Source organism: Puma concolor, chromosome A3, assembly GCF_028749965.1.
Source record: "Puma concolor isolate L17-30 chromosome A3, mPumCon1.1.hap2, whole genome shotgun sequence".
In the NCBI taxonomy this organism is placed as follows: Eukaryota; Metazoa; Chordata; class Mammalia; order Carnivora; family Felidae; genus Puma; species Puma concolor.
Genome location: NC_141669.1, coordinates 29939755 through 29963646, shown reverse-complemented (window position 1 = coordinate 29963646; position 23892 = coordinate 29939755). Strand labels below are relative to the sequence as shown.

The following is a 23892-nucleotide window of genomic DNA, read 5'->3' as shown; positions in this document are numbered from 1 at the left end:
CCCTGTTCCTCCATTACGGATTGGGAAAACCTCACGTTTGCACAATGTTTTACCCCTTTCCAAGTATCTTCACATACATTATCACACTGTAATGTCCTAAGAGGGGGCTACACACTGTGAGTACGTGAATTGTTGTTATCTGCTTTATGATACCGTACAATGGATACAATAAGGGGTGTAACATGTGTCTGAGAGGTTCCTAGAGCTTCTGACAGGGCAAAGGTTAGGGAAAAACTAATGTCATTTTAAGAGAAGAAAAGAAATTATCAGAACACACTCTGGATGTCTACTCCAATTATGGACTACAAATCACTGGCACTTACCTACAGACCATATATATTATGTTGACAGGGCCATTTAGAAAATCAAAACAACTCCTCAACAGACACACATGGGAAGTGCTGGCACTGGACAGGGCAGATGGACAGTTTAGAAAGGGAGCTAAGGAAGGCCCCATTTCAACTGTGGATATTAAATGCAGAGCACAGGAGAAAGAAACGAGTTGACTTGGTCAAAATGATGCCTTAGTGGCCTGGGAAAGATGGAGGAGAGGTCATGGCAGGGAAGAGGGGAGGGCGTCTCAGCAGGGGAAACGGAACAGAAACCCCATGTTTCCGAGCACGGTCTCCCCCAAAGTCAGGTACGAAGGGCCGGCTCCACGGTGGTTCTCTGAAGACTGTCTAGGACCCGACCTGGAGACCCTCAAGTTCTGGAGTGAGCCTGGTCCTGGAGGGCTGAGTGGATGTCCTGCTACTATGACTAAAATGACAGGAATTTTTTTCCCCATCAAGGCAAAGAGGGCTGGCTTGTTCCTCCAGAAAAGCATCAGCAGAATTTAGACTCCTCTCTGCCTCAGCAATTAGCAGGTCCGGGTCGATGCGTGATGGCAAATGTAAAGGATTCCGTGGGAGCAGCTCCACGAGGCCTGCTGTGTTTCATCCCATTGGACACAACGGTTAAGAACCGGAAGACTCACTGCGGAGGGTCAAGTGACGTGCCCGCTCTGATCAACACCCCACTGCCTCCCTGGCTGCATGCTGAGGGACCCATATGCCCATGCAGTTCCCAACCTGCCAAAGTGCACAGGCACCCGGAAGGGAAGAACCTGTAAGGGTTAGTGACTTGACCTGATGACATCTGGCTTTGACCCAAGGAATGAGACGTGTAAATACCAAGTCACAGGAATAGTCAGGATTTCTCCTCAGAAACAGGAGCGTGTTAGGTTTCCCTGATAACCTGGGGAGAGCAGAGTGCGTGCCTGAAACTGTGCCTTCAGTGATGCTAACACACGAGACAGAGGAGAAGAGCTGACAAACTGATGACGGACCAACCTTGTCGGCAGGGTGCAGCAACCGTCCGCCGTGAGTCTGACTTGAGTTTCGTAGCTGTCCAGAGGGCACACGGCCTGCTGCACGGAGGGGCACTCCACGGTGCTGCAGTCCACGCTGAAAACTGGAAGGGGCAAACAGAGGCACCATTTACTGTTACGTTTACTTGCACTGGGAGTCCCCGAAACGAAACACTGGCTCTTCACAAATGTGTGCGGTTTCCTTGTTCCCCAGAACCCTCTCGTCGCACTGACATTTTCATTTCGGTCCACGTTAGAGAGTGGCAGTAGGGCCCGTATCTGCACCAGGAAAGCAGGGGATAAGACCTCTAAGAGTTAGGATGAAGACACAGAGAGAGAGGGAAGCCAGCGCTGGTTATGTGGATGGTGAGGGTCAGCCAGACGCGTTTCTGGCACAACACTGCAAGAGATGGACAAGGGATTGTTTTGCTTGAGGCTTTTATCCAGCAGTTAAGACCAAAAAAAAAAAAAAAAAAAAGTCTGACCAATGGTTAGAGACTTGCAAAGAAGAAATCACTATAGTTTAGACCTGTTCACAGAGTGTATTAGAAATGTACAAGAACAAGGATGTTAGAAATACTGCGAAGCAATAAGTAGCTGGGACAGGACAACAAATCAAATGCAGCAAAGAAGGTGAGCAAACAGTCTGAGACCTAGCACATGCTCTAAAGCCAGCAGACGGATGGCAGGGAACCGGCAAGGAGAAAGACTACGGCTGAGATTTTCATTCTAACGCATCTGGTGGTTGGATGCATATTTACATATGCATCTTTCTGTTTACATATGATGGCTGTTTTTAAAGGTGATAAAGCGATAGGTCTACCAAGGAAGGCTCTGACCTTCTTCTCTGGGGGAACGGAGCACAGAGCTACAGCATCATAAATTCTCACCCCACTTCCCGCGTCAAGCAGACTTTGAAGGAAAAGAGAGAAGAAAAAAGATGGTCCCTATCGGCAGGTGCGTGTGCACCAGCGAGTTGTCACCCTGCCCCTCTGACTAGGAGGTCAGCAGTGAGAGTGGCAGGCATGCAGGGTGCCGGCAACAAAGCCCATCTTCCCTGGGAGGCCGGCAGCGGTGGCAGCAGAGGGGCCTGTGACCCTGGGCTGCAGAGAAGCGAGGCCGCTGATGCGACGCCCGCGCGTACCTGGTTTGCACTCATACAGGTCACAACACTCTCCCGGCTTCCCTGAGGCCTTGGACACTAGTATGTTCAGGTATCCCGGCTGGCAGACTTTGCGCAGACAGCCCGCAGGGTCGCACACGCAGCGGCTGGGTAAGGGGCAGCACTCCCCGGGGGGAGCATAGCCCTCGATCAGAACGGAATCTTCAGGACAACGTGGAGAGAACTGGACTTCACAGCGGGCCTTGGAGCAATCTGGCTTCTCTTCTAAATGGGAGAGAAAGAATTTAGCACGTGCCCGGGGGGCAGTGTGGGGCGCTGTTGTCAGACTCAGGGGCAGTCCTGAGGATCTATTCATGGACCGAAGAGGAGGGGAGAGAAAGAAACCAGTGAAACTGTCACACTCCGCTCAGCCGGCCATGAAAATCTCCCCTGAGATCTGCTCATGACACGGCGGGGGGAGCACGGTGGCCTTCTCTACCTCCCCGCTCACTTGTGCTGAAAAATCCATGTTCCATGTGCCAACCAAAATCAAGAGTGGCACGGGAAGGTGCTTACGTGGGGTGCACGATCTGGGAAGAGGACTTCATCACTTACTGACCGAAAGACCTTTGAACTTAAAAGGAGTTTTAAGGCCTGCTCTTCAAAAACAGCATATGTTTAAAACCCCAAAATAGACCCACAAACAAATCCTGGCTACTTCAGGGACTGGACACAAAGGTATGTAATTATCAACACGAAAGAACTCTCTCTCTGAGCCCTGAATTTTGAAGAGATGAACTTATTTAAGACCATAGGATTCTATGACATGGAAGCTTCACAAGATGGAGAAGGAGCTAAATTGCCATGTAATTTCCCTAAACACCATCCGGCGTGTCTATCTCTAGCAGAGATCAAATGCCCCTCTCTCCTTCCTCAGGCATTATGTACTGACCACTGCTGCGCCTCCATTTTAAAAGAAAAGAAAACTAAATCGAACAAAGCCCTAGCTTCTGGAGCCCCAGTCCACAGCTGAGTCTCTGGGTTTAAACTTTTAAGAAACCTACACCAACATTATGTCCTTCAGGAAAAGGCTGAAACAAACCCAAGGCATGTCATCATAGCCCTGTGATCTCTTGGGCGAGGGGGGGAAGGGGGGATGGAATTCAGAAAATGTTGGGTGAAAATGACGCCATGTGGTATTGGGGTACGTTATCATTAGCTCCGTGTTTTCTACAGTAAAACCCATCCAGAATCACAAAGCACGGTCAGATCCAGGTCACCTAGTTTAGTCTTCTCAACTAAAAATTAAGTTCAACTGATGCACGTGTGGTCAGCGGTAAAAGTAAAACAAGAATCCAGGTGTCCTCACTTCCAGGTCGTTCATCTCTTCGTGTTACACAAGTAGCTCTATTTCCAAAACCAAGTGCTCCTCAGGTCACTCCTACCTTGATGGCTGTATCTTTCATTTCACTGACCATCTTCCTTGTCTACTTCCTGTTTAATCAAAACGCCCGATGAAAGAGCCTTCCTACTCACAGGTGTAGTAAATTCATTAAAAAATATTTACAGAGCACCTGCTGTTCTAGCAGCTTGAGCTGTGCTGTAAGGAGAACAGGCATAGATTCCTGCCCTCATATAGTTTACAGCACAGCAGAGGGTGACAAAAAATAAACACTAAACATCATAAATAAGCAAAGTGTGTCGTAGTGGAGGGTGCTAAGTGCTATGGAGAAAAAAATGGAACAGAGCAAGGGGGAATCAGAGTGATGGGGGGGGGGGGGCGGGCGCGGCGGTTACAATCTGGTCAGAACAGGCATCACTGAGAAACCAATGTTTGAACCAAGACTTAAAGGAGGGAGAGAGCGGGCCATGGAGATATCTAGGAGAAGAGCATTCCAGTGGCAGGAACAGCTAATACCATCCTGCATGTCCCAGGAGGGGTGGGGAGGCCAGCGTGGCTGCAGTAGGCTGATGGAGAATGCATATATCCTATTTTCCTATGGTAACCCCAAGCAACTGCCCGGAGAAGAGAACACAAGAGGAACTCCAGTCTTGGATACCCATCAGTGTGGACAAAACAAATGATTAAGCTGGGGAGGAGAAAGTGAATCTTGACAGCATGGGGATTGATGGAGATGGAGTTGGTTAAGTACGTCCCGTGGATGACTTCTCAGGCAAACACAAACACACTGTGTCCAATCATACCACGAGCTCTGTGACTTTAACTGCAATAACACTTCATTCCTCCTCTTGTTAATGTGCTGCGATGAACTTATTCTGTGTCACATTCTATTCCATTCTCCTCCTGAGAAATACTTGTTATGTACAATCAGACTTTCCAAATATATGCTTCAATAAAACACGCTTTCATTATAACCCAACATATTAGATCTTCCTGGTTATTCTGCTCTTTATGCTTCACAGTCTCAATGTTGTCACCTACTTATGTGCTTTGCAGTTCAAGCCTTGAGAGATTTATTTACTTCTTAGAAACTGCCTTTGTGGGGCGCCTGGGTGGCTCAGTCGTCCAACTCTTGACTTTGGTTCAGATCATGATCTCACAGTTTGTGGGTTTGAGCTCAACGTCAGGTTCTGCATTGACAGTGCAGAGCCTGCTTGGGATTCTCTCTCTCTCTCTCTCTCTCTCTCTCTCTCCTTTCTCTCTGCCCCTCCCCTGCTCTCTCTCAAAATAAATAAACTTAAAAAAAAAAAAAAAAAGAACTGCCCTTGTAATACAAATGCCTTTGTAATACAAAATGTAGGTTATCACAGACACTGTTTGAATCACTATCCAAAGGGATTTAGGAATGTTAAAAATGAGGGTTTTTAAATCTTATTAAGTACTTTTTCAACTTTTCTCAAGATGACCACATTGGCTTTCCCTGTAATTTATTATATAATCAATTAGCAGATTTAAAATCATCATTGTTTTCTTAGATTAACTGTATTGTTTCATTCTCTTGCCAGAGAATGTAGGCTGTACTACTTCGGTACTATTTTCTACTTCTGTTCATTTCTTGAGAGACAGAGACAGAGAGAGACAGAGAGAGACAGAGAGAGAGAGAGAGAGAGAGAGAGAGAGAGAAAGAGAGAGAGTGAGTGTTGGCAAATATGTGTATAAATATGGCCTAAGGTCATCTTTAAAATACATGGCTATTTGAAAAAAACATGTATTTTCCCTTTACTAGATGTAAACTTGCAAATCTATCCAATCAGGCTTAATTATGACATTCAGACCACTTCTAGCTCACATTTTTTAACTAATTTCCAAGAAGGATCTATTAAAATCATCCACTATGAACCAGCAACTTCTTGTATTGCTATCAGTTTTTTACTTTAATTTTTTAAGCTTGTGTTCTTAACTCCATGACTAGTAGGCATAAGATTCAAGCCTATGACACTGACTTGGCAAGTTGTAAAATGATGCTTTTAAAGAATCTAGATTTCTAAGATTTGTATCTTTCTTTTCATCTTGTAATTGCTAACATTCTTAGTTTTTCTAAGGGTACTGATGGATTATCCAGTACCCTTACTCACTAGCACCTTCCTCCAATCAGTCATCACCTGGGTACCCAAACATGGTTACCATGGCATCAGGAAGTGTCTTTCTGATACTTTCTTTTCCGACCCATTTCTAAATTAATTCTTCTAAGAGATTTCATTTATTCATCTACGTCTCCATTCCATCTCTCTTCCATGAAAAAAATAAGGAGAAAACTATAGCCACACCTGTATTTCCCATTCATTTAGAAGGTTTTTCTGATATTACCTCTGAATTTTAAATTTCATCCATTTGAAAAGAAGCCTCTTCTGACTCTTTCCCTACAGTGTCTAACAAATCTATATATAATAGTTAAGTTAATTAACAAGGTTTCAGTCTGGTTGCCTTGGCAACACTTTGCAACTGGCATCTTAAAAAAAAAAAAAAGAACAAAAACTGCCCCAGATACAGAAAGATTAAAGTGACAGAATCACTTGTAACAGAGGAGGTTATGGAGAGAAAATAAGCTTCTTTCATCATATTAATTATCTTCTTGTAAGAGGTTAGCCCTTAAAATATTGACAGGGTCACCCAGTATTAGAACAATTTTACAATAATAATGAAAAGTGCGTCTCAATCTAAGTCACTTTAACCCGTGTGACCACATGCTGGCCAGTTGTAGATCTTCTCCAGGTTCCTATATCAACAGGGAAAGTGCAATCCTGATCTACAAGCAGCAATCACACTCGAGAGTTTTCTACTTAAACACAGATTTAAATAAAACCAAAGCCGAAATGAAAACTACTAGATGGGAAGGGAAAAAAGAGAAGAGAAAATGATATTGCCAGATTCTCACTATATCTGATTTTCTGCAGAGTCCCACACATGTGACACGAAAACTTTCTTCCTCTTTCAAAATCTCTGGAGATGGTCACTTAAAATGCTGCACACTTGTTAACGGAAAACAGGCATCATGAAATGGACCACTGAAACTCAGACCAGTAACTAACTACAAAATCAACACTGCTGGGTGCTCGGTCATTTGCCTGAAATCTATCCTGATTCTCACACACAACACAAATGCACACAGGCAGCACACGGTCATGAGACACAATCCTTGGGAGTTCCAACCACAGAGATGTTTTGAGAGACCCCCAGGTGTGGACTGGACTTGATATCACAGGATCTAGCAGGTAGAGCAGGGAGCAAAGAGGGGAAGATTCTGGGACTTCTACCTCACTCTGGTAGTCCCTCCTCCCTTATAATCTCAAGTCCTAGAGTAGCTGTGGCAGCACTGAAGCCATCACAGGGGCCACCTGGCCGTCCTGGCAGGCAAATCTCCTCATGAGAGGAGATTTGGTTTTGGAGGCTATGCCACTTGAGGTGGTATAGGTGAGGTGAAGTCGGAGAAATCTTCTCTAATCCTTCTCTGATTCATCCGACAAACATTTACTGAATGACTTCCACGTGCCGGGGGTTCTGGGCACAGAATTTAGAGCATAAAAGGAATAAAACAAAGTCCTTGCCCTCCTGGATTCAGAATTCTGGAGTGAGACAATAAACAAAGAGCTACACACCATGGTGCCTGGGGGGGGCGATAAATGCCCTGAAGTAGAATCAGCAACGTGGGTGTACCCGCTGGGTGAGGGCACCTGGACAGAGACCTGAATGAACGATAGAAGGCACGCAAACAGCAGGGCAGGATGTCTCAGATGGAGGGACCAGCAAGGATGAAGGTGCTAAGGCAAGAGCAAGCCTACCCTCCAAAAAGAAAAGTATACCTCAGTTATGAAGAAGAAATCTAAACTAGTGTAACTCCCAGTTAGAAAATACCAATAAAGACTTACAGGAAAAATATTTTGACATATAATGTTTCTCATTAAGGATTCAGTTCTCACGACTGTGCTAGGGAAATGAAGGCAATCTTTATCAGTGGGGTACCTTCTATGCATAACGCACCATGCCTCTCCTTTTCTCCTCCATTGGGAAAAGAGGACATTTTCCTTTCTACTTGGTAGATGAGGAACTAGGCACAGAGAGGTTAAGAAACTTGGCTAAGGTCACAAAGCAAGTGGCACAGCTTCCAAAGCCGACGATCTTCTCACTGGTCCACAATACCAAAAGCAAAAGGAACTTGAACTTTCCTCATTGGCTTTTCTGGTATTTGTATATTTTGTCAATGGCTACGGTTTCACTCACACTCAGAATGCAAAATTAATTGGCAAAGATAAAGAAAGAGGCGCAGGGTCGTTGGTACTGTCCTCAACACTTTCTGGCTGGCCAGCCTCCCAAACTCATTTGCTCTACAGACATCACATGATAAAAGGTAGAGGTTTTGGTTTGGTTTGTTTTTTTATCCAGTATTATTTTGTTCCGAAAACTTCTATTACAAACGTAAGCCACGTCATCCCTACATTTTTAAATTTAGAGACTGACTCCTTTAAAGTTACACTGTGAATTCTCTTCATTCACATTCCACGATTTTATCATAACCTTTTTTGGCAAGCTTTGCGGTGAAGACTCGCTCCACACAATCATAACCCTGAGGGGAAAAAATTAGGCTTGTTGATACAGTCCCAGAAATATTTCATATTTCGGCTTGTTCGGAAACACCAGCTGTACTTTCCCAGCACCTTCTTTTACTCTGAATTTAGGATCTAACAGTGAGGGAATCTACATAGGCCCTTCTCTTGGCAGTTTGTTGGAAGCGCCATACTACCTTGTTGTCATCACCTAATAAAGTTAGTTTGCATCCCAGAATATAAATTAGCCAGGTATAAAGAAAAAAATGAAATGATCTGTAAAGCTGCAACATAAGATACTTTAGTGCTTCTCATGCTGGCTGTCCATTACAATCACTTATCAAGCTTTTAAGACTACCACTGTCTAGAGAGGGAGGGAGGCAAACCATAAGAGACTCTTAAACACAGAAAACAATCTGAGGGTTGATGATGGGGGTGAGGGAGAAGGGAAAATGGGTGATGGGCATTGAGAAGGGCACTTGTTGGAATGAGGGCTGGGTGTTGTATGTAAGCAATGAACCACGGAAATCTACCCCAAAACCAAGAGCACACTTTACACACTGTGTATTAGCCGACTTGACAATAAATTCTATTTAAAAAAAAACATATATATATCTCAAAGAAAAATGCTATAAAAAATAAGCAAATAAAAATCACCCAGGTGATAAGGCCTCTGGAGTTCCTGCATGCTTTATCACATCATACATATGCATGGAAACATTCAGTGCTTTAATTTCTAAGGAAATAAAATGAACTTCAATCTCCTAAGAAAAAAAATAAAGAATGAAAAAAATTTTTCTGCACCAAAATACCCTTCCAACTGATGCCTGAAATTCCCTAAATAAAGATTAATTTATTGGCACTTAGTGAAAATTTTCCAGAAATGCAAATGTCTCTTTGTAGATAATAAAATCTGTACTTCGGATGAAAAAGAAAAAAAAAAAAAAAAGAATACCACTGTCTAGATGCCACCTTAAATCAATTAAATCAGAATTTCTGGGGGAGAAGCCTGGGAATTAATATTTATTTTAATAGCTCCCTGGGTGATTCTATTGTGTGATTAGAGCTGAGAATTACCGTGTTACTCCTCCAAGCAAACCAGGAATCTTTACAATGAAGTTCCTTACTGACAACAGAGCTTTGCGAAGGGCATATTCAAACATCCTGTCAAACGGCAGCTGGCCAGATGCCAAAGAAGCACTGAGCCCTCCAGATCTCTGCCTGCCCCAAATGGTCCAAACCAGATGCTGAGCCCCATGGTACCTCTAGGACTCTCCCGGCCCACACATCTTTTCAATGTAGGATATTACTGAATTGGGTTGAAAATAACGCTTTACATTAGAGCTCTGCTACTCAAAGGGTGGCCTCCCTGGACCACCAGCATCGGCATCAGCATCACTTGGGAGCTTGTTAGGGCTGTACAGTCTCAGACACCTGGGCCAGACCTACTGAATCTGCACTTCAGCAAGATCTCCAGGTGATTCAGTGGTCTGGAGTATGGTTCTCAAACAGTGGGCCATGGACAAGCACTTCATCATCTCCTGGGAATATGCTAGAAATGCGAATTCTAAGGCCCCATATCAGGCCTACAGAATTAGAAACTGGGAGTGCAGCCCAGCAATCTCGCTGAACAAACCCTCCATGGAATTCTCATGCACGCGGTGGTATGAGAACCACAGGGCTGGAATAATGATTCTCAACGCTGGCTGCACACGAGAACCGCTGGGGAGCTTGAACAATCTAGAAGCTCAAGAATCCACCCGCTTTAATTCTCAGGAACTCTGAATCAACGAGTTCTCTAGAGTCTTCTTGGAAGAGGTCAGAGCTCCCTGGGAGGCATGAAAATAGCTGAGAGAGGGGTAGAGGGTAGGGAGTGGGAGAGTCAGATCCCAAACGTGGCCTATGTACATCCTACTGAATGTTAAATCACAGTTTACCAAAGTTTATTAGAATTTTGAGTCCAGGGACGTTTTGTTTCATCATCCACTAGTTCACACCACGAACACGTATTCAATTTACTCCCAGAGGGATTTGCCATTCATATAATTAAATTTAGATATTTGTACACAGTAACAAACTTGCAAAATGTAACAAGGATTTTATTTTTAAAAACCGGCACTAAAGCCTCAGAGGATGGTTTGGATAAGTGTACAAAGAAAATGGAAGATTTCTTTCAAAAAGACTAATTTTGCCTAACAAACTTCTCTGAGTACCTGGTTCCCTTTTTTGCCGTAAACACAAGCCCCCAGAAAAGGAAGGAAAATTACTAGAGAATGGGAAAATGACTAATGAGGAGAACTTAAATTAACTAGATTTGTGCAGTCAGTTCAGCAACATCTTAAGAGGAATCTTCATAACAGTTTGAAAATGTCACAGAGGCATAAACCTTAGAAATGAAGAACTCCCCAGGGTGGTGTTGAAGCGGAAGGCAACGTCCATTACAGAAAACAAAGCCTCTATTTTGCTGAGTGATCCACATTGGATGGGTTGCTTTCTGCACTTCAAGTTTTCCTCCACTGAGGAAGGGGATGCTGTAAAACCAGGCTCTCTTTTTGTGAAATCAGGATCCGGACTTGAAAGGTGCGGCGCATCTGGAAATGGGGGGCTGGCCGTGTGGGTGTCTCTGTGGACATCCTTCAGCCAGGCCTTCTGTGAGCCCGTCCTCTGCAAGCAGGGCCTCCGGGAGGACCAGCAGTAACTGCTGAATTAGAGGAGGAGCCAGTCCTCCTTTTAAAACCCCAGTATTTGTTAACCACGTAGAGTTTTAGAAGTACAGTGGAAGAAATGAGATCTTACGAGACTTGAAGAAGGAAGGAACAGAAAACCAAGGGCATTGTCAGCAATTCTGTCAATAAAATCCCGAGTCCAGAGGTGGTATATGGATTTCAAAAGTCTTGAGGACTCCAAAGAATACTATGTGCTGATCGGAGGTCTTCAGAAGTTCCTGAAAGCAACTGTACTTATGTGATTAAAATGATAGATCAAGAATAAGGAGGGCGCAGACCAGCATGGAAAAAGGACGGGCGGAAGGCACCGCAGGACGCTGCTGTTGTTCAGTCTTTGCTGACAACAGCAGCCGCAAAGGAACAACAGCGGGCTATTTAGCTGTTCAACTGGTAGTTCTCAAGAGGGTTTGCACATTCTGGCGGGGGCGGGGGATTGGGGGACACAAAAACCATGTGGCTAAAAATATGGAAGTAGATTTTTGAAAAAATTATCTTGGCCATTTATTTCTTCTTTCTCTTCCTCCTTTCTTTTTTTAATTTCTGTTTTACTTAAGACAAAATACTTGTTTGTACCAGTGGCTCGTCATTTAACAGAGGCTTCTTTTTAGCTACTTTTCTTTCTCTCTTGCATACATGGGAGTCAGTATACCTACTGGCTTACTACCAAGATTTGAGAGCCAGAAAAAAGTAAGTTCAAATCTTGGCTCCCCTGAAACTATCTGTGTGATCTTGGACACGTTTCCTGACACTTCTATGTGTCCAAGTTTCCTCGGGGTTGTTGTAAGAGTTAAGCGAGGTAATATATATTGCAAGCAGCCCTTTGCCTGGCGCATCCAAGTGTCCAGAAGAGAAGAGCTCTTATCACCATCATCAATTATTACAAAAAGTCTAGGCTTTGAGTCAGACTAACTTAACAATACTCAGTACAGTATACTCATGTGCTAAATGGGGCATCAAAATGATTACCCTACAAGACTGTTTTGGAGATGAAAACAAAATGTATGCATTCGCTCCTATTGTATAAATATATAATATTTATAAAAGCTATAAAATTTAAAAGAATATTTCATATTAAACATATATGTGCACATGTACATCAACACATACATATACACACGCAAAGCATTATCCTAGGTACTAATATTAGCTCACTCCTCTCTGTTTTAAACCTAATGCCCAACACAGTGCCTAGGACACAGATGTGATCATCATATGTCTGCTATTACTGACAAAGGTGAAGCTGATTATGAAACACATACACACACCATATATCCCCACATACACACATCTCTTAGCGTGCTCCCTACAGAGTCATCTTAGCATGCTAGAAGTTTGACTCAAGTGCTGCTTCTCTGTCAACTTCCACTACTTTCTTTATTGATTTCTTAAAAAAAAAAAAAAAAAAAAAAAAAAAGGCCACTTTTTTGAGAGAACAGTCTCTGCTCTGTCTGGAGAGCAGGAAGGAAGCTGCCTTATAGAGGTAGTTTTCCCTGGAGATTCTTCCCTAGCTATTTCTGCATTCAAGATGTGCTGATGGGACTGGCTCACAAAGTTAGCAAATTGACAAGATGGAATATAATGTTAAAGACTGCCTCCCCAAAACAGACACACAGAGGCCTCCTGACATTTATACCTACACCATTAAAGGCCCTCCCCAGTAAGAAAGTGCTTCCTCCTTGCAGACCACCTCTGGCGGTCAGCGTCTCTCAGAACAGCCTCATTCCCTTCCTACAACTCTTCCTCTGAAGGCCTCTCCACCCTCCTGACCATTCCTTCCTAATCAGCCTTGTGCTGGGCCAAGCCCCTGAAAGGGCCCCACGTTTCTATGCCGTCTTTGTATTCTTTGTGTACCCGCGGCGTAAACCCTCATCTACCACGACCGCCAAGAGGGCACCCAGAGACTACAAATATGTGAGCTGCAGCTGAGCAAAGGGACGTGTTTACTTTCCATCCGGAACGACAACTTGACCTGCAGCAAAAACAAAAATACTGCGATGTGTATTTTTTCCCAGAAATGATAATTATAGTACTCCAAACATTTTTCAAACTTCAACTACCAAAATGGAAAAGGCATTCAAAAAATAATTTATTAAATAGCTTATACTCTTGGTAGCCCTTACATGGAAATTCTACTTCCCCCCTCCCCCCTTCATAGCAATTAAAGCGTTTGGCTCCTGGCTCAAAACCCTCCTCCAGAGCAAGGTGAGGTTCAACCTGCCGACCTGCCAGGTAGGTGGTTGAAGCGCTATCCTTATTCATCATAGTGTGGGTTTATAGCACCTTTTCCACCCCAAAATACCAGCGATTTAAGAATTGCAGTGACACAAAGGCAATTCTGCACATGTAGCTGATGAAACGCCTGAACCAAGAAGCAGAGGCCAGAGGGGCTCCAGGTACCAAACACAGGAGTATAGTATTTAGACCCTTCTCAGGAGCATGATGCGAACCCCGGCTTACTCTCACTCCTCTCTCTGAAGAATGTGCTTCTTCAATTCATTCCCCACCTGGTCGTTTTCCTCTAGCCAAAGTTCTTCTAGACTCCTTACTCCCATCGGGAAATGGCCCTTGTAACTACCGCTCTCAGGCTTTCCAACATTCTTTTGAAGTGGTTCTCACTTGAGTGTGTTAGACGGCTTTTTAAAGCATGGACTGTGAACCTCGCTTCCAGAGTCGCTGATTTAGTTGGTCTGGGTTGAAGCCTCAGAACATGCATTGCTAACAGATTCACAGGTTACTGATGCTGCTGTCCAGACACCATGATTTGAGAACTGCTGCTTTAAACCATGTCTATTTGAAAATTTTTAACTCTCGTAAGCTCTATCATCATCTCTCCTCCTCCCAGGCAAAGCTGCTTCTCTCTCTCTGTAGATATGTACTAGAGCTGGTGTTCGATGTAAAAGGACAGTACTGTGCTTGACGACCTGACAGGCCTAAACTCATCCTCTTCTACACTAAATAGCAGCCCACAGGGAGCTACCATCTCAGACCTGAGATAAAATTCAGAGAGGAGCTCATGGAGAGAACAGGCGCACATTCAGACCACTATATTAGATTTGCATGGAGAGGTCAGGGCTGTTGCCAGTGAACAGCTGGGGCTGCTCCCACATTTCAGGGGTATAGCATACTTCCAAATATTTTCAAATGCAGCAAAGGACATAATGACACCATAAATCAGTCTAACCAGAATGAATTAAAGGGGGCAAAGTAGTTAGTATATGATGAACCAACTCTCACAAATTCACCCTCTAATAATTGGGAATTTGTGATAATTTGGAATCAGAGTGTTATGAAATTTAACTTTAACTTAATGTGTGATGGGGACTAGACTCTACACAAAGTCACTAGGGACCTAAATTCCTTTCATTTATTTGCTCCTCAATACATACTGCGCAGCCCTCATCCATCTAGTCTTTCAACCAGTGGGAAGAGAAGAAAGTGGAAGGGGGAGGGCACAGCTCTAAGTGGCATACTGTGAGAAGCTGCATTATCCCTTCAGCTCCCTTCACCTGGCGCGGACTTAGTCACACAGCCACACCTACCTGCAAGGAAGTCTGGGAAATGTAGTCTTTATTCTGGGTGGCCATATTGGTAGCCAAAACTTTACGGAAGAGGAGAATGGACACGTGGATGCAGGGACTAGGAACCTCTACGATAATTTTTCTAAGGAAATAAACTGTGTTAATATGGAAGTATACTGCCCATTTTTTTTATTTAAGTTTATTTATTTAAGAGAGAGAGTGCACGTGCCTGTGCATACATGAGTAGAGAAGGGGCAGAATGAGAGGGAGACTGAGAATCCCAAGCAGACTCCAAGCTCACTGTGGAGCCCAACATGGGGGCTTGATCCAATGACCATGAGATCATGCCCTGAACCGAAATCAAGAGCTGGATGCTTAACAGACTGAGTCACTCAAATGTTTCATGTACTGCCCTTTAAAGAATAAAAGTAAGTAAAACATTCTGAAGAATCACTTGACAAACACTCAAAGAAAGCAATACAGGTAGGTGTTTCTTACCAAAGATCTATGTCTAGGTGTTAAACAGGCCTGGAAGATTATTATTTATTTATCAACTCCAAAAATATGTACTCATCAACTGCCATGTAAGAGACATGGTAACAAGTTGTATGTTTTTTAAAAAGCAAGCATATATATACCCTAGTCATCAGTGAGCCTAGATTTTCCATGCATACGAACTTTAAGCAGAAAGCTAGGTTTCTTTTGGAATGTTCTAATTTCAACAAATCAATCTAATCCTTCCTGTAATTAAGGTATGAAAAAAAGGTGGACTGAAGATTTGAAGGTTTAATTATAAGAAAGTAGAGGAAATAAAATGCTTGACCTTGCATAGAAATGTGGGAATGGTTCTATCTACATACAGGACATCTCTGTCAAAGGAGAAGAAAATTTTTCTTAGCCAGAAATTCTTACATCTAAGTGGAGAAAATGGTGGCCTAGCAAAGCCAAATGACTTGCCCAAGGGTCATCTGGCTAGTGAATGGTGAGGCAGGGCCAGAAGCCAGGTCTCCTGGGGAATTCTACATTGCTTCCACCAAGAAACACAGTCAGTTATCATACTAACATTCTCGTCCTTTGGTCCATAGTGTGCATCTTTCCCTGACAGTTATTCTTCTTTTCTGCAATACTTAAAATTGCTTAGAATCTAGCTTAAAATTTTGATTACAAAGCTCCTTTATTATGAAATCAGTTAAGTATACAAACCAAGCCAAAAGTAACCCTTTATAAGTGGAGTGGCTAAGAAGGGTCAGAAGAGCAACCTCTGGTCATAAGGTGGCTGTGGTGCTGTCCACCACTTAGGTGCTGATAAGCTACTCATCCACACAGGCAGAGTCTTGTTCTCTGAGACATGGATAACAAATATGCTGGGGGCAGGAGGGGGGCATGACTGCCAAGATGGGATCTACGTGAACACCAAGGGACTTGGGACTGGGGACCTGGAAGGAGACAGCTCCCATGTGGCACACCACAGGGCTCCTCTGGAACAACCCAATCTCCAGGAAGTTTAGACCTCTTGGCAATTTCCCCCAGTCCATTCAGAAAATGAAGCCCAGCCACAGAAACGTAGAAACTCTAAGACAAGAGGAACTGGCAATAAATACCACACACCTCTCTCAGCATTAAAGACAGGAAAAAGCCTGATGTGGAAGCTGAGAATCTGCTTTCATGATCTCGGCTTGGCATAGTGTCTGTAACACAGAATTAAGTTCTGAAAAGCCCTTCTGTCTGCAAAATCCCTCTGTGCTGCCACGGTTTCCTCACATTTTAAGCATGTGTTTCTTTGCTTTTCTCCCTGGTTTTGTGGTAGACTTGACTTATCTGGATACCTGCAGCTGGTGATGGCTGAAATCCTACGGATATGTGTGACCTCTGATATTCAGACTCTGTCCCGAGACGAGTGTAGGCTTCTGCTGGCCCTGTCTTTTCAAGGCATTGTGGATCCCTTGCCCAGCAAATGAGAAAGCCAGCCTTCCCTATTCCTTGTCCCATCTTCTCTCCCTCTTCTTACTATTTTCCTGCTGTGAAATCATAGCTATCCTTATGCTCAGAAAAGCCACTTTTTATCATTTAGGGTTTATGTTAATACTATCCTTTGTACATGTTATAACTGAGAATATAAAAACTTGCCTCAGAAGGGAGAAAGGGAACTTCCTAGGAGATCAGGTATAAACTAGAGGAAGCAGTAATCCCCAGGTTTTCTCTAGTGATTCAGGAGCTTATCAGTTGGCTGTATGTGAATTTCTATTCTTAGGTGTTTTGTGTTGTTGTTGTTCAGAAACAAAATGAACAAAAAAACAGACTCTTAAATAGAAACTGTTGGTTGCCAGACGGGCAGTGGATGGAAGGGGGATGGGTGAAATAGATAAAGAAGATTAAGAGTACGCTTATTCTAAGTATTTTTTTAATAGAGTGTTTCTTTGAACCTGACAATGATTTTTAAAAATATTTATCTATTTTGAGAGAGAGAGAGAATTCCAAGCAGGCTCTGCATTGTCAGCACAGAGTCTGACATGGGGCTCAATCTCACAAACTGTAAGATTGTGACCTGAGCCGAAATCAAGAGTCATGCACTTAACTGACTGAACCACCCAGACACCCCTCTAAGTATTTTTTAACAATAGATTAAGAAGCCGCCCTAACTCCCTGACATATTGCCCAGTCTCAGAACTCTCGGATCTAGGGTGACTATTGTCCCAATTTCTAGTTATCCTTGGAGATACCACTTTTTCATTATCTTCCCTATTCAAGAGGATTTCCTCCTAGGAGGCTAACAGATTCTGATCAGCCAAATACTTTTTTTAAAAAACAGTGTTTGATACAAGTGGCTACTGATATATGCTAGTTTTACCTGATCTAAAAGGCTTAAACAACAGGAGATCGGAAACATCTCAACACCTGCAATATTAATGGTGTAATCTAAGAAGGCTATTCAGTCAGCATATCATTACCGGGCCTCCCATTAAAAAAAGATGGGGATTGAGGAATGGAAATATAGTAGACTCAGGCTTTCCACAAGAGGTAATTCCTGAGGTCTTTGTACACACTAATTGGTGCATGATGCCACAGATTACAGTTGCCCCGGAAAGTGCAACATTACACTGATCAGTACACTTGCTGAGGCATTTCTAGGAACTGCTCTTCCTTCTTTTTGTACCAAGCATTTCAGGGATTCACTCTACTGCCAAATACAGCACACCAGCTTTCTAATTTGTCCCAGATTTCTGTTTTCTGGTAAGGAACCATTACTTTCTAGGACTTCACTTTACTATTCTTCCTCCTGGCTTTCTTTTAGAAACAAAAAAAGTTCTGCCCAGTGCATGACTTCTTACATATGTGATAATGAGCTAAAAACAACTGGGCAGTTGGCTTATTACCAGCTAAACAACTTGCTCCTGCACAGGTACTTCAGAACACACCTGATCAAATGACAAATTACTACACATCACGGATCTTCTGGGTCACTGTTTCATGAATAACTGAATATGTGAAGGTTAAATCAATGAATCACAAGGGTCTACTGTGTTGGTTTCTGTGTAATGAATCTTGCCTAAGTCATGGCTGTTCCTGTTTAGCAATAACCTCATACCTAACTCTTCTACCCACTCCCCACTTAAGAATGCATGCAGAAGGCTCCACCTCCTCTGAATCCCAATGAGGATGTTGGGGACAACGGGCTTTGTGGCCGGTAAGCCTCCTTTTGAGTCAGAGGAGGATTTCTCATGTAGCAATGACAAGGGCACTGTGGGATCTAATCTTCGTCCTTAATTATGTCACTGTGAAGCAAAAATTATTAAATTAAGAAAATGATTTTTTTATATTGGAAAACAGACTAATTTCTAATCAGAACTTAGAAATAAACAATCTAAACTGTCAGAAATATATCAAGCTGACTGAGTTGTGCAAGTGAGCTTTAAGAAAGGAATCTAACAGCCATCTTTAACAACATTCCTGGTGAAATTAACATGAAAACTGTCCCCTAGTTGCTCTTCTGGTACTCTTTCTGAACAAACACATCTAACGGTTGAGGCCTTACTCTGTTTAATCGTCTACATACTATTTTATACGTTGGGAACCACATTATCTTTACTGTTGTCAGAGAGCCAAAGTGGTATTCTATCCATTCTTTCATCTACAAATGTTTCATACTAAGTGTAACACACGGTTCCTCACCTCCACAAACTTACTACTGAGTTTAGGAGAAAGCGGAGCACCAATCAACATGGATCAGGCTCTGGGGTAGACTCAGTCTAACTGCTTGTGTGAACCATACAATTCTTTAACCCTTTGAGCTTCCAATTCCTCTTTATCAAAGGGAAGGTTAGCAGAGGATTTCTGAGGGTCTTTCCAAAATAAGAAATCGGAGACCAATACAGAGAAAGGAGAGGGTACCTGCAAGGCAGTTGCTGGGAAAGCTTCATGGAGAAGTGTTGTCCTTATCAAGGTCTTGAAATGTGGGTAGGATTTAAAGCAGTAGTGTAGTGAGGAGATGGGGAGCAGGGACTACTCCTGGCAGGAGATATGGGTCCAAGTGATGTGTGATGCAGCATGGCAGTCATACTCCCAACAAGCCACTTTTCAATGACACACCCACAGTGCTACCTCTGAATAGCACACTGCGCCCCTACTTGTCTCCACGCTTTCAATGGGGAGGGGTAGAGGTGGGGAGGGAGAAGCATTTCCTCCAATACTCTTTTGCCACATATGCCTAGCTGGCCACACTGCCACCATCTATCTGTCCAACATTTCCTGAGCACTCATTACCTCCTGACACTTTCCTAGGAATCCGGGGACGCAAAGTTTGAAACGTATGGTCTTTGTCCTCTAAGAGGGTTCTGGCTGTGTTCAACGTCACCTCCCTCGGCTAAATACCCTTTCCCCTCGGTCTCTGCCACAAGTCTGACTCCTTCCTTTAGTCTACTGTTACAGACTTCATGCATACATCTTTTTTTTTTTATCTAAAAAATATATTTTTAAGTTTATTTATTTATTTTGAGAGAGACAAAGACAGCGTGAGCGGAGGAGGGGCAGAGACAGAGGGAGAGAATCCCAAGCAGGCTCTGTGCTGCCAGTGCAGAGCCTGCCACGGGGCTTGAACTCATGAGACCGTGAGATCGTGACCTGAGCGGAAACCAAGAATTGCAAGTTTAACCGACTGAGCCACCCAGGTGCCCCAATGTATCAATTTTATAAAAATGTTCACACTGCATCACTAATTACTTACATTTTGGCATTCCATGACCAAGTGTGCCTTCCATGAAGGTTGGGCTAGAGTCTGGTGCTTCTTTGTTTCTCTAATACCTAGCATAATGCCTACAACACAGTTGGCAGCCAGCGAACTATTACATCTCTCAGTAATAATATTCCCTTACTACTCTTTTTTTTTTAAAAATTTTTTTTTTCAACGTTTATTTATTTTTGGGACAGAGAGAGACAGAGCACGAACGGGGGAGGGGCAGAGAGAGAGGGAGACACAGAATCGGAAACAGGCTCCAGGCTCTGAGCCATCAGCCCAGAGCCGGACGCGGGGCTCGAACTCACGGACCGCGAGATCGTGACCTGGCTGAAGTCGGACGCTTAACCGACTGCGCCACCCAGGCGCCCCTCCCTTACTACTCTTAATGTTTCTACCTTTTCCTGTCTGCCTATCTATCCACTTACCTACCCACTTACCTATCTAAGTTCTACCACTCACTCTAGTGTATGTCCCTGGTAACCTCTCCTAGATTAGTTTCCTCATCTGTAAAATGAGGATCATAAAAGTCTCCACCTCACTAGCTTGTTGAGAGGTTGAGGTAATATATGTCACACTAATACCTGGCACATAAGTGAGCCGGTCTTGTTAGCTCTCAGTTCCCATTCACTGCTAACTTCAGAAGAGTTACAAGAGGTTCTGAGATCTTTTCACAAGTCACAGAAACCAAATTTACAATGTCAAGTCAAAGAATCCAATGATATAAAGGCAACAGACTAAATAATGAAGAGCAACTGTCAGGTAGCCCCGACCCAAAGTATGCAAAAATGTACCAAATTCCCAAAGCCTATCTTAACTACACAACAGCAAAAGGTCCTGAACTTTTTAAAAAATATTTATTTATTTTTGAGAGAAAGAGTGCGTGCACATGCATGCAAACGGGGGAGGGGCAGAGAGCAAGGGAGACACAGAATCCAAAGCAGACTCACTGCTCTGAGCTGTCTGCATGGAGCCCAATGCGGGACTCGAACCCAGGAACCAACGAGATCATGACCTGGGCAAAAGTTGGACGCTCAACTGACTAAGCCACCTAGGCGCCCCAAAAGGTCCTGAACTTTTTAATAACCACGTAATTATCACTATTATCTTACTTTAGAAATGCCTACACACAATGAACTGTGTATTACTATAATACTGTATTGCAATCACACTGATACATCCTGTAAAGCTGATACAGTGCTTAAGCAGCTGGGCAGAGGGTGTATCTCATGGTGTAATTAACTTTATGGACTTTTCAAAGGTCTCCAGAACAGCAAGGTAATTATTTTAAGGAATTAAAAATATGCTCTACCAAAAGCTTTAAGTGGGCATGTGGTTCAAGAAGTCTTGACTGACTGGCTCAGGACTCCAGCATGATACCAGACCTTATACAGTACAATGAAACTCTCAAAATCAGTTCTGAAAAAAAAATACCTAAATTTATTTGTAATTTTTAAAGGGCTATAGTGTATTGAGATGAATTCTAAAGTGTGCAAGAATCTCTGATTAGACAATTAAGAAATCCCATCATCAAAGTTGTAAAATACTCTAGCATGGAATTAATTCCTTTCTTACCCAGTGCTCTATTGTTTCCATAATATATGTTATTTATAGGCTCAAATGCTCTTTTGCAAGAAAATTTTTAAAAAAGGCTTATATTGAATAATGTATTATAGGATTTTTCTTGTTTTTTATTTTAGAGAGAGTGAGAGAGAGAGTCTGTGTGTGCAAGTGGGGAGAGGGGCAGACAAAGAGCAGAGCCCAATGCGGGGCTTGACCCCATGACCATGAGATCATGACCTGAGCTGAAATCAAGAGCTGGGCACTCAATGGACTGAGCCACCCAGGCGCCCTGCATTGCAGTATTTCTGCAGCCAGTCCTTGGGGAGAACATATTGAAGGCAGCTGAGAAAATATGACAAAGAAAGACATAATGGACAAGCATCAAGGGACCAAATTTTTGTCTGAGACCCATCACTGACTCACAGCAGTAACAGGCAGATCCTGGCAAGAACAACCATTTCCAAAGTATCAAAAAGAACATCTCGGGAGATGCAGGGAGAAAATCACAGGAATAAAAATGGCATCCTTAATTTTGGGGGGAGGAACCAAGAGAGAAGCAGTAGATAATTTAATTCATGAAGCTGACTTATACTAACTCATTTAAAATATTTTGTCTTGGGTATCATATCGTAGGTAATGTCACTAACAAACCAAACCTTTGGTATTATATAGCCTCAGGAACTGAGCTTACCCCTTTCCACATGAGTAAACTGCTACTTAAGGGTGAATCAGAAGAGAGGTAAGTAGCGAACAGAATAAACTCTGGCAGTTCCTGAGAGCAAAGCTTCTCAGACCGTACAGTTACCAGAATCCAACAGCCTTTTAGATATTCAGAATTTCAAAGGGCACTTAAAACCATTCACTTATGCATGGAAAAAAGTTTACCCTGCCACCTTCTATTTACTGGAAACTTTGTTAATTCCTATACCTCCACGTATACAGTAACATATGAACTAATGTTTGAATTGAAAACTGAGAGCTATTCATGTATCCTACAGTTCTTCATGAATTAAAAAATATGAACTATATTTAGTGTATAAAACACGACAGCGAAATAAAGGGACAAAGCCCCCAAGAAACAAAATGACAGAACTTATTACATTCAAATCATGTTGTTTTGTGAAGTCACCTTAGGAAGTTATATAGTTATTCCAATTCTGCCATTTCTCAACATGTTTCTATAATGTGCCTTTTGACGCTTTCTTTTAAAGCAGTTCATGAGATACACATTAAAATCAGCCTCACTGCCTAAGAGTTGTAGCTTACACTTTAGAAAAAACAGAATCCCCCAAAGTGCTCACCTATTTTATTAATCAGCTAGGACTCCATATGCCTTTTGGCTATTTTCCAAAAGAAAACCCTGCTTCAAAAAATGAGAGTTTGCCATTACCATTAGCATTCAAAAAAAAAAAAAGTGCTACACACACTGAAAGCAATTAAAAACAAATGAACAACCCAAAAAAGGACAGAGGAGGGAGGGAGGGAAGGAGGGAAGGAGGGGATTTTGTTTTAAATAGTCCCCACCTAAGAATCTCAATCTCAGGTCTACTCTATTTCATTCTACGATTTTTGCCAGTTTGGTAATTCCCTTTCTGTGAATAGGCTAGGGCAATAGATTATGCAACCTGACTGAAATACTCCTAAGTTACTAATTATTTTTCTGACTGAAAGTAGGAAAGAATGGGCTTAACATCAAAAAAATAATTGGGTCCGTATCTAGTCATCTTGTTAACACTAGAAAAATGACTCATAAAAATTTTTTGAAAAAAAAAAATGCCATCGAGAAAGATGCTGCTTGCTTTTGAAGGTTAAACAGTAATTAACAGAAGTAAATAAACATTTTAAACAACACTGATCACAGCTCTTCAACAATATCCAAATGCTTCTTCAGAGCATCACTTAAATGTGCAATTTCTCAAAAAAAAAAAAAAAAAGTAAGTTTAATTAGGAGAAACAAACCAGAATTGCATAAAAGCCATGCATTTAATCTTACATAAAAACTTCTTTGGAAACATCTCTGTATTAATCTTACAAGTTAAGAATGTAAGTACTGACATTAAGTTTCTGTTTATAGCTTTAGCTTTAATTTCATAGTAGTTATGCAGGACCAAGGATCAAAAGATTGTTAGGAAAACACTAGCCTTTACAACGCCACAGCAATAAACTGCCCTCTAAGCTGATCTGAGCTACTGATGCTAAGCACCATGGAGCTCCCAGCATCTCCAGTGGCTTCCACGTAATGAGGCAACACCGCAGGAGAGATTCAAGAAGGAAAACATGGTACAGTTACACCAGCTTCCTGACTGAAGACGAGAATCCAAACTCTTTACCATGGCACTCGAACCCCCTGGCATCTGGGTATCACCAATGCCATGCCTCATCGCCACCCCGCGACCCCCGTT

The 23892-nt window shown here is 42.7% G+C and overlaps 1 protein-coding gene across 5 annotated transcripts in view; it reads right to left on the bottom strand.

Annotated features, from left to right (window-relative positions):
• The window catches only part of CRIM1 (cysteine rich transmembrane BMP regulator 1), a 192885-nt gene that overhangs the window by 103105 nt on the left and 65888 nt on the right, over window positions 1-23892 (bottom strand). For 4 of the 5 annotated variants that reach the window (XM_086700360.1, XM_086700356.1, XM_086700358.1 and 1 more), the window contains 2 exons: window positions 2493-2735; window positions 1332-1452 (listed from right to left, as the gene is read on the bottom strand). The exons of the other annotated variant lie outside the window; for it this stretch is intronic. In XM_086700360.1, coding sequence (XP_086556486.1) covers window positions 1332-1452; window positions 2493-2735 — 364 coding nt within the window. The remainder of the gene's footprint in view (window positions 1-1331; window positions 1453-2492; window positions 2736-23892) is intronic. 5 annotated transcript variants of the gene reach the window in all.